This window comes from Esox lucius, chromosome 12, assembly GCF_011004845.1.
Source record: "Esox lucius isolate fEsoLuc1 chromosome 12, fEsoLuc1.pri, whole genome shotgun sequence".
Classification (NCBI taxonomy): Eukaryota; Metazoa; Chordata; class Actinopteri; order Esociformes; family Esocidae; genus Esox; species Esox lucius.
The window spans coordinates 7840974-7851489 of NC_047580.1; the positions used below are offsets into that span (position 1 = coordinate 7840974).

General features: G+C 40.2%; 1 protein-coding gene across 1 annotated transcript; it reads left to right on the forward strand.

The window, feature by feature from the left end:
* The first annotated feature begins 299 nt into the window (after nt 1–299).
* Nucleotides 300–9446, forward strand: LOC105029138 (peroxisome proliferator-activated receptor gamma). The gene is made up of 7 exons (XM_010902324.4): nt 300–485; nt 1646–1843; nt 2283–2476; nt 4257–4395; nt 5081–5277; nt 5774–6230; nt 6479–9446. Exons 1-7 carry the CDS (start codon nt 443–445, stop codon nt 6724–6726), a joined length of 1476 nt encoding a protein of 491 aa, XP_010900626.1. The 5' UTR covers nt 300–442; the 3' UTR covers nt 6727–9446.
* The last annotated feature ends 1070 nt before the right edge of the window (nt 9447–10516 follow it).

A 10516-nucleotide genomic window follows, 5' to 3' on the forward strand; every position in this document is an offset into this window, starting at 1 on the left:
TCATAGATGCAATTTTGGCATATTTTATTACTGTTTGGTTTTCATTCCAGGCTGATCTCAGAAACTATAGTAACAAATTGTATGTTGTGGAATTTTCATGTGTATTGAGGACATTAAAGTCTTGAAGCAATTGTTCCAGATATCATGAACCAATAAGAAAAGTTCTCTCTAGCTTATTGTTTACTTCTCTCAACTAGTCACATTGGGCTAGCGAACATGCACTCGTCCCGCTAGGTTTCAAGTCAGATAATTATTGTTACACTGCATCACATTAATATATACCTATTGTTCCCCTTTGATTCCCAAGCATGATTCCAAAGTCCAAGCTGCAAATTGAAGGGGGAAGGGAAGTACGCAGGCAATGAAGAGTGCAGTGAGCATACATAGGCAATTTGTTGTGCTTCTCTGGAATATAATTCAGCACACCTGAAATGAAGACAGAATGAGGAATATAAGGCCTTTTTCTGTGTCTGAGACCAAGACAGGTAAGTTAGGTAGCACCCATGAAATACACTTCTGATCATATGTGAATGTAGACTACCAAGCTCAGACACCTGGTTTAAAAAGGTCAACAAGTGCAACTGATGTCTGTCAGGGATTTGGATGAACAAACACAGGTCTTATAGAGTCTTTTTATTTATTTATTTATTTATGTAGATAGGCGTAGGCACGCGAAACATGGTTTGCTTATGAGAAATCTCAACTTTGCAATTTTAACAAAACACTACAGTAATCTTTTGACAACCTGAAACATTTTAAAAATGTACACTGACTTTGTGACTCTGGTACTATTATTATATAACTGTGACCTATTTCAAACATTCCACAGGACATTATTGGTTTACTGTTTAGGTATGTGTAGACCATTTATTATCAGTCATCATTATGTAAGACACGCGCACACGCAAACACCCACTGTTGACACTGTAGAGGTTTGAATGTCTGCGATACTTATTTGAGCCTGTTCGAAAAGTACTGGGAATGGGTGTCAAATATAAAATAATAGGGCTTCACAATAGCCACATGATCCTCTTGATTTATAGAAAAAGGTTCCCTCTAAAGTTTTCTCATGATTTCTAACTGCATTAAAACCAGTTGGCCATTTGTCATCCTATTCTCACAGATAGGTTATCTTATCATGTTTTGATTTTGTCAGAAAAAGAGACAGAGATAATGATAAGTCAATTCTAAAGGGATCTTTTTAGAGTATGTGGCTCTATTACTTATTCACCTCCCTCCACTAAAACAGCTGAATATCTGTAGTTTCTTAGAATTTTATTTATAGTTCATCCCTTAGAGACGTTACTAAATGGTTGTGTTTTCTTACAGCTGTACTGAAAAGTTCCTACTGGGAGTTCACTAATGCCTCACTTTGTAGCTGAATGACAATGTTTTTTGCATTCCCATGTTTGCCATGAATACAATGGTGCACAACTGAACCCATATCAGTGTGTATGTAGATTTAATCCAATTAAATGTCTCTGTTAATTATTAACAGGTTGAAGTTACAGTACAGTTACTGTATAACAAGAGTGGCAATGAATGGTTTATCTGTTCGTGACATCTTCACGACTACATTCATAGAGAACGGAGAAAACACCATTTGTGAGCCTATTCTTCCAACACTGCGTTTTTTCTTATCCAGAGATGGTGGACACCAGGAGAGCAACGTGGTCTGTGCTGAGTTTCGGGCTGGAGATGTGGGAGCAGGCAGAGACACATGACAAGGTGAACGGCTTCGAAATGAAGACCCAGTCAGGTCTAGACTACTGTCATCTCCCTTCTCTGGAGCGCTGCCACAGCAGTCTTCAGCGCCCAGACACACTCCCCTCACACGGCCAGTGTAAGTCTCCAGTCAGGCCCTCACTAAATCTTTCATTTACTATAACCGAAAGTGTAATAATGTGTTTATCTAGCTGCATCCAATTAACTTGTTAAAGCAGTTGCCTAAACGTCCCTATTTTTTGCCTGTGATAGAATTAAGCAATAAGGTGTGAGTGGGTATAGTATATTGCCAATAAACCACGGCTAAGAGCGGTTCTTTGTCACGACGCATCGCAGATTGCCTGGAAACAGCTCTTTGACGTGGTATATTGGCAATACATTACAAACCCCAGAGATGCCTTATTGCTACTATTAACCGGTAAAACCAACACAGAGAAGTCCAAATATAGAGGGTCTCATTTACAACGGCTTTCAACCAATCAGCATTTACAATCTGAAGCACTCTGTTTATAATCTCCTGTATATCTTCTGATGTTCCCTAATGTTTTATTTTTCAGTTCCAGTAAATGATGATCCCGTGTCACTTCCTCAGCCTGGTGACTATGGAGTTGTTCACCGGTCTAGACCTTTCCCTCAATCAAAGCTTCCTACTTACACAGACCCCAACTCTCTGCTCAACATCGACTGTAGAGTTTGTGGAGACATGTCCACAGGCTTTCACTACGGCGTCCACGCCTGTGAGGGCTGCAAGGTAGGATTGTGACCCACATACTTGCAGTTAGGTCTGGAAATAATTGGACGCTGACACAAGATTTGTTATTTGGGATGTTTACCAAAATATATAAATTACAGTTAAATAATGAAAATGGGCTTAACCTGCAGTCACCCAGCTTTAGTTTGAAGGTATTCACATCCAAATTGGAGGAAGGGTTTAGGAAATACAGCTTGTTGCCCCTTCTTTTTCAAGGGATCAAAAGTAATTGGACAGTTGACTCAGAAGCTGTTTCATGGACTGGTGTGGGCTATTCCTTCATTATCAATTAAGCAAGTAAAAGGTCTGGAGTTGATTCCAGGTGTGGCATTCGTATTTGGAAGCTGTTGCTATGAACCCACAACATGCTGTCAGAGGAGCTCTCAAGTAAACAGGTTATCCTAAAATCAGCTACAAAAAAATCCATCAGAGAGATAGCAAAAACATTTAGAGTGGACAAATCAACAGTTTGGTGCATTCTGAGAAAGAAAAAATGCACTGGTGAGCTCTGCAACATAACAAGGCCTGTTATTGTCCACAGAACAGTGGTGGATGACCGTTAGATCCTTTCATGGTAAAGTAAAACCCATTCTCAACATCCAGCCAAGTGAAGAAATCTCTCCAGGAGGTAGACATGTCATTATCCAAGTCTACCACAAAGAGAATACGTCACCAGAGCAAATACAGAGGGTTCACCACAAGGTGCAAACCATTCATAAGACTCAAGAATAGAAAGGCCAGATTAGACTTTGCCATAAAACATCTAAAAAAGCCAGCCCTGTTCTGGAACAGCATTCTTTGGACGGATGAAACTAAGATCAACTTCAAGGCTTGGAACAGTTCATGATCTGAAGCATACCACATCATCTGTAATACATGGTGGAGGCAGTGTGATGGCATGGGCATGCATGGCTTTCAATGGCACTGGGTCACTACTGTTTTTTGATGAAGTGACTGAAGACAGATGCAGCCAGATGAATTCTGAAATGTATAGGAAAATATTGTCTGCTCAGATTCAACCAAATTGAGCAAAGTTGATTGGACGGTGGTTCATTTTACAGATGGACAGTGACACACAGCATACTGCGAAAGAAACCCAGGAGATTTTTTAAGGCAAAGAAGTGGAATTCTGCAATGCAACTGTATTGAGCATGCATTTCATCTGCTGAAACATAACTTAAGGCAGAAAGAACAAACAACACGAACAAACAACAACTGAAGATAGCTGCAGTAAAGGTCTGGAAACCCAGTGTTGGGTGAAGTTCATGCGTTTCAGACTTCAAGCAGTCATTGCCTGCAAAGGATTTGTGACAAATAATATTTTTTTAATTTATGATTGTGTTAATTTGTCCAATTACATTTGAGCCCCTGAAATAAGGGAACTGTGTATGTAAATGGTTGCCATTCCTAAACATTTCATACGATATTTGTGTTCAACCACTTGAATTAAAGCTGAGAGTCTTCAGTTGCATCTATGTTGTTTCATTTCAAATCCATTGTGTGTCACTGTCCAAATGCTGCTGGACCTAACTGGATATTTGAATAGTCATGTAGGGTTTTCATTTTGCCTCTTGGCTCTTTACAAATGTTATGTTGTACTGTTAGGCAAACCCATTTTGCATGTTAGTATGGATTTGACCTGAAACTGAAACATAAACACACCCTGACCCTTGTATTTATGTTGAGCTCATGTGTTAAATTGTTTACCTTTCTTCCAAATATTTATGTAGGGTGAATACAGCCTACTGTTTCTGTGTGATTCTGTCTACTTTTCTCCTAGGGATTCTTCCACAGAACCTTGAGATTAAAACTGGCGTATGATCCCTGTGATCTGAACTGTCGGATTCAAAAAAATAACAGGAATAAGTGCCAGTACTGTCGCTTTCAGAAATGTCTGCTTGTGGGCATGTCACATGATGGTGAGTCACTAGATTGTGTAAAACTGATTTGTCTGCATGATAACTCAAAAGCTGAGTGTTATGTTGTCTACTAAAATTAATTAAGCCATGAAGCTTATTCCCGTTTACTTGTCCTGAACTACATTTGGAAGGGATAACCAATGGAGTTGAAATCACAGTCTTGTCTTACCTGGTTGCAGGATTGTATATTGTGTGATTTAAAAAATAGGACGTTTATTTAATCATGTATAATGTTATTTAATAGGTTGCTGTTGGTATGTCATTTGTATAAAGATTCCACTAGATCAGTGATAGCTTGCTTTTGGTGGTTTGTAGGTCCTTAAACTTTGTTTTTATACAAACGTGATGACTTTAAAACAATTATTCTGAGCTAGAAATTTTCATTACGGTTGTATTGAGACCACCATATTGACACTTTAAAAAGAGGTGACAGGGTCCCTAAATAAATATATTTTGGCATCAAGAACACGTATTCAGTATGAAGCGTTTCAGCATCAGCTGTCAGTCGGATTCTGAGTCGTTGTTCTCTTCACAACAGGATGGTGTCTGTGCTCACAGGCCCTATAGTTAGTCACCATCCCGTTTAGGCCAGCATGTTAGCATCGTCTAGCATACAGAAATAGACTGGCAAAGCATTTAGAATGTAATGTAATGAACTGTAAGGCTGCCGTATGTCCCCTTGTAGCCATCCGCTTTGGCCGCATGCCCCAGGTGGAGAGAGAGAAGCTGCTGGCAGAGTTCATGGATGTGGACAGCAGAATTCCACAGTCAGCTGACCTGAGAGCCCTGGCTAGACAGCTGTGTCTCTCTTACCACAGACTTTTTCCTGTGACGAAGAGCAAGGCTAGGTCCATCCTCTCTGGGAAGACCAATGGAAACCCAGTAAGCTTCCAATTATTGCTTGAGATACTGTACATGATTGCAACTTTCAAAGTGCTGCATGAATTATGCATTGATGTCTTTGGAAAATGTGTGCGTTGAGTCAGAACAGACCCATTGAAAACCACTTTACCTTTTTCTCTTTGTATCTCACAAACACACACAGACACACATTTGGGTCGATAATCTGTCTATTAAAGTGTTTGATGTTTTCTCTTTGTTCTGATTTACTGATTAACTTTTCATAACAAAATATAAAAGTTCTGTAGGAAGCCATAATTCTGGTCATTTATAGTCATTTATCTTTTCTTAGATGCACATATACTATATTTTTTGTTCAAAAGTAAACTAGCCATTAATCAGGATTTCTTGTTAGGTTTACCCCTTGTGATACTAACCAAGCAAGATGACAAATTCCAGATCTTAAGTACCAGGAACATTAATGGAGAGAAATGCTTCTTGTAGTTCATAGTTTTGCCATGTCTGTCTGTCCTTTCAGCTTTTTGTCATCCATGACATGAATTCCCTGATGGCAGGTCAGCACTTCATAAAGTGTCGAAATCTCCCAGTACTGGAACCCCCAGAACCAGCAGGAGAGCTTGCACTCTCCATCTTCCGCCGGATTCAGTTCCGCTCAGCAGAAACCGTACAGGATGTCACAGAGTTCGCCAAGAGCATCCCTGGGTTCACCGAGCTGGACATGAATGACCAGGTTACCCTGCTGAAGTATGGGGTCATTGAAGTCATGATGACCATGATGGCGCCGCTCATGAACAAGGATGGCACGCTGCTAGCCAGCGGACAGATCTTCATGACCCGGGAGTTCCTCAAGACTTTGCGAAGGCCCTTCTGTGAGATGATGGAGCCCAAGTTTGACTTTGCTGTGAAGTTCAACACGCTGGAGCTGGATGATATTGACATGGCTCTCTTCCTCGCCGTCATCATACTCAGTGGAGGTCATTTTATTTCTGTGCATTTATGCATTTATATTAGATCCCAAATGCAAATGTGCAATGATTGCTTTTTTATTGCTCTGAGATGTGTCCTAATGGGTCTTGTGTGTAGACAGAAAGGACAGGTGTCATCTTATACAGGAAGATATTGTGTCACTGTAACTTGCTGTATACTGCATGTGTAATCCATTCCTGTTTCTCCATCCCTGTGGAATCGCGGGTAACCTTGACAATGTTGTGCTCTTCCTCAGACCGTCCCGGCCTGGTGAACGTGAAGCCCATTGAGGACCTCCAGGAAACAGTACTGCAATCTCTGGAGCTGCAGCTGAAAACCTTCCACCCAGACTGCCCCCAGCTGTTTGCCAAGCTACTACAGAAGATGTCCGACCTGCGGCCACTTGTGGCTGAGCATGTCCGCCTGATCCACCTGCTCAAGAAACACGAGCAGGAGATGTGTCTACACCCCCTGTTGCAGGAGATCATGACAGATCTGTACTAGATCAGTTGGGGACTTGGTTTAACGAAGAAGAAGAAAAGGTAACTACAGTAGTTGTGATACTAGCAGTAGAGGGTTATCCCAACCTCTTTGACGTAACAAGATCACCATGTATTCCACATCATGTTTCACTGGATCTGCAAAATGAGGGCCCAGTGTTCAGGACCATATCTGTAAATACGTGGAGGGCCAAGTATGTATGGTCCTGTCTGCATTTTCCTAAGGGGCCAATGCAAATTTTGACGTTGAGGTAATTTGGCCCCTCCATTGTGACGGCTCCCAATTTACAAACATTGTTTGACCTGCCTAGACCTGTCAGAGTTCACTGTAACTTGATGTGCTTTATTTGCCTTAAAATAATTGACAGTAGTACGTCATAACAAAAATAAACACTGTGACCTGAGGCCTTATCAAACCTGTGGTCCGGTGGGACTAGAAGACAACAAGACAGTGACAGAGGTTGAATAAATTCCTTCACATGTTTTTGTCATCACAAATCCTCAAGCTGGATAGAAAAAAAAAGACTCTGATGTTCCAACTATAATTTCAACATAAATCACCTATTATTCTGGTGTAAAGTCCAGCAGTGGCAACTGAAGATACCGAAATGGAATTTTTTCATATCAACATGCTTCCAATCAGCTGTAAATTACATAATGCTGTGGTACATTGCTAACGTGTCTGTGTGTGTCTGTGTCTGTGTGTGTGTGTGTGTGTGTGTGTATATGTGTTTGTGTATGCGGCTCACTAGAATCTTTTATGACTCACACTCTAGTGGAAAGTCACATGTTGCCAACTTGCTGAAAATCTGACTTCATATTACAGACATTACACATATTTGTTTTTGTTGTCCAAGTAGTTGAAGTTAACGTTGCTTGTAAAACTCTAGCTAAACACATTTTTTTGCCAGACAGTAAACAATCGAATGGCCTACACATGAAGGGACACAGAGGCATTATTTTTCACCATTGGATAATGTTTTCTTCTGTAGAGATTTTGACACTAGTGAAATTTAAGGAAATGTATGATAACAGAGACATAGTATTGTTGTTTGTTTGTTTTTTTTTGGGGGGGGGGGGCCTGCACATTTTTTTGTAGGCTGGCTTTCCTGCACATCAAAAATACTGTAAATCTTGTGTGTGCAGTATTTACTGCAAAGTTTGATATTTATCCATATGGAATGTTGCAGGCAGCTAAACTGTGCACAAACTCTTGTAGCTCAGTAATAGTAACTCTTGTAGTTCAGCCTTCTGGGGAGGAGTTATCTATAGGAGTTTAACTACAGTTCGGAAAGTATTCAGACCCATTTACTTTTCCCCATTTAGTAAGTTGAGTAAAGTAAAATTGATTAATTATATTTTTTTCCTGACCAATCTACACACAATATCCCATAACAACCAAGCAAAATCAGGTTTCCTTAAAGTTTAGTAAATTCATAAATATATATTTTATTAATTTACATAATTATTCAGACACCTTTACTCAGTGCTTCATTAAAGCATCTTTGGTAGCGATTACAGCTTTATGTGTCTTCTTGAGTATGAAGCTACAAACTTGCTACACTTGTATTTTGCTGAGTCTCTCAAACTACATTGTGTCAAATGGGAAACGCGGTAGGCTCTGGTTGGGTCACTTGAGGACATCACAGGCCTGCCCAGAAGCAACTCCAGCATGGTCCTGTTGAACCTTTGCTCCCATCTGAAGTGTTTAGTGCTCTGGAGCGGGTTTACATCAAGGACCTGTCTGTACTTTGCTCTGTTAATCTTTTCCTTAGTCCTGACTAGTCTCAATCCCTGCCTTTGAAAACATCCCCACAGCATTTTGCTGCCACCACCATGCTTCACCATAGGGATGGTATGGGCTAAGTGATGAGTGGTGCCTGATTTCCCCTAGACGTGATGCTTGGCATTCAGGCTAGAGAGTTCGATCTTGGTTTCATAAGATCAGATAATTTTATTTCTCATGTGCCTTTTACTCTGAAGTGGCTCCCATCTGGCCACTTTATTATAAAAGCCTGATTGGTGAAGTGCTGCAGAGATGTACATCCTTCTGGAAGGTTCTCATTTCCACCCAGGAATTCTGGAGCTCAGTCATAATGAACAACCGTGTTGTTGGTCACTTGCCTGACCAATGCCTTACTCCTGTGATTGCTCTCTTTGACCGGGCGGCCCACTCTAGGAAGAGGGTTGGTGGTTTCAAACTTCTTCCATTTCAGAATGATGGACCCAATAATTTTTTGGTGACCTTTAATGCCAAAAATGTTTTGCTAGCATTCCCCAGATCTGTGCCTTGACACAACCCTGTCTTGGCAGTCTACGGACAGTTCCTTCAAGCTCATGAATTGTTTTTTGCTATGACACAGGGACCTTATATAGAAAGGTGTGTGTCTTTCCAGATCATGCCCAATCGTTTGAATTTACCACAGGTGTGTTCCTATTAAGTTATAGAAACATCTCAAGAAGGATCAGTGGGAACAGGATATAGATGTTGCATTTGACAGCTCCATGTCCATCAAACTTAAGTGATAAAGAGAAGGGAGAATCACAATGTAGACAAGGATCATGAAAAATACAACATTAGTACCAAGTAAACATTACATTCTGCATTATTACAGTGCTTTGTTCTTCTGCTGTGTCATCATAATGAATAAACACTTTTAAGTAGGACAATAATTTTAGCATTCTGCAATAAATTCTGGCAATTGTTGTAACAATAAATAAACACTGGAAAAAAATCTAATGATATACCTTGTTCATGATATTGATTTGTAACACATCTTTGAAGAATTCTATGGCGGTAGAAGACTGTAAGTGTAATATATTCAGATGCAGTTTGTTGTTGCCATCTGCTGGTGAATATCTTAGATCTGTAGTTGCTTCATGATGTTATGTCGTGTCATGAAACACCACTGTTGCTGACACAATAGTGAAACACACTTTTGCTTATGATGCAGTAATGTGAATTACTTACAGTATTTGCTGCAATATTTATCTACCATTAGATATTGCATTTCTAAAATGCTTTAGTTCTTATGGTAAAATAGTTGTGTTGCTCACAACTGTCACATCCTGTGTTAATCTTTTGAATATGTATTAACATTTTGATGTCATGATTTGTACTGCTGTCCAATGCTGTGTATGTTTCTATGTTAAGGCACAGGGAACACAGTTTCTGTTTGGAGGTTTATTCGTCCTTTTCCTTGTATTTGGTATGCATTTGTTTGCTGGACCTCCATTGAGAGCATTAAGAAGGACATCAGCTTCAGGGATAAGACACCCTTCAGAACCTGATAATAACTATGTCAGCATGCCTATGAGGGTTTCCTGTCTTGTTGGAAACATGAGTGACCTGCAGATCAGATATGGTGTGGGTTTATACAAGTCTTTTTTTAAAGGGATTTCTGCACACAGCTTGCAGAGTTCGCTTTGTTCCATGTGCAAGACGATGCTGTAATATTCTTGTTATACTCCAGATAGGGAGTAGTGTTAATCTATTTTAAGCCCCCTGTATCTTTGACAGCACCCATTGGGTGATGTGGGTTCATCTGAAAGTGTAAAACCTGCAGAGAGCAACATAACCACATCTCAACCAGATAGAGGTCTTGTCACCATAGGGCCAGGTCGGGGTTAGATCGTAGGTCTTTGTTGCCTAGCTGTTAGAAAGCAGCACTGGACCAGTTAAACACAGATAGTAAAACACAGAAAAAAAAGCCGAGAAGTTAGCAGATGAAGATCACTTTAGTCTTAAGTTTCACCACTTCCGATGACACCAGGCTTTCAGTTGTTTTAAACGG

Coding starts and splice junctions, on each gene's coding strand:
- LOC105029138 (XM_010902324.4), top strand. CDS start 443: ATGAGGAATATAAGGCCTTTTTCTGTGTCTGAGACCAAGACAG. Junction 5,278..5,773: donor GGAAGACCAATGGAAACCCA/GTAAGCTTCCAA, acceptor CTGTCCTTTCAG/CTTTTTGTCATCCATGACAT. Junction 6,231..6,478: donor CGTCATCATACTCAGTGGAG/GTCATTTTATTT, acceptor GCTCTTCCTCAG/ACCGTCCCGGCCTGGTGAAC.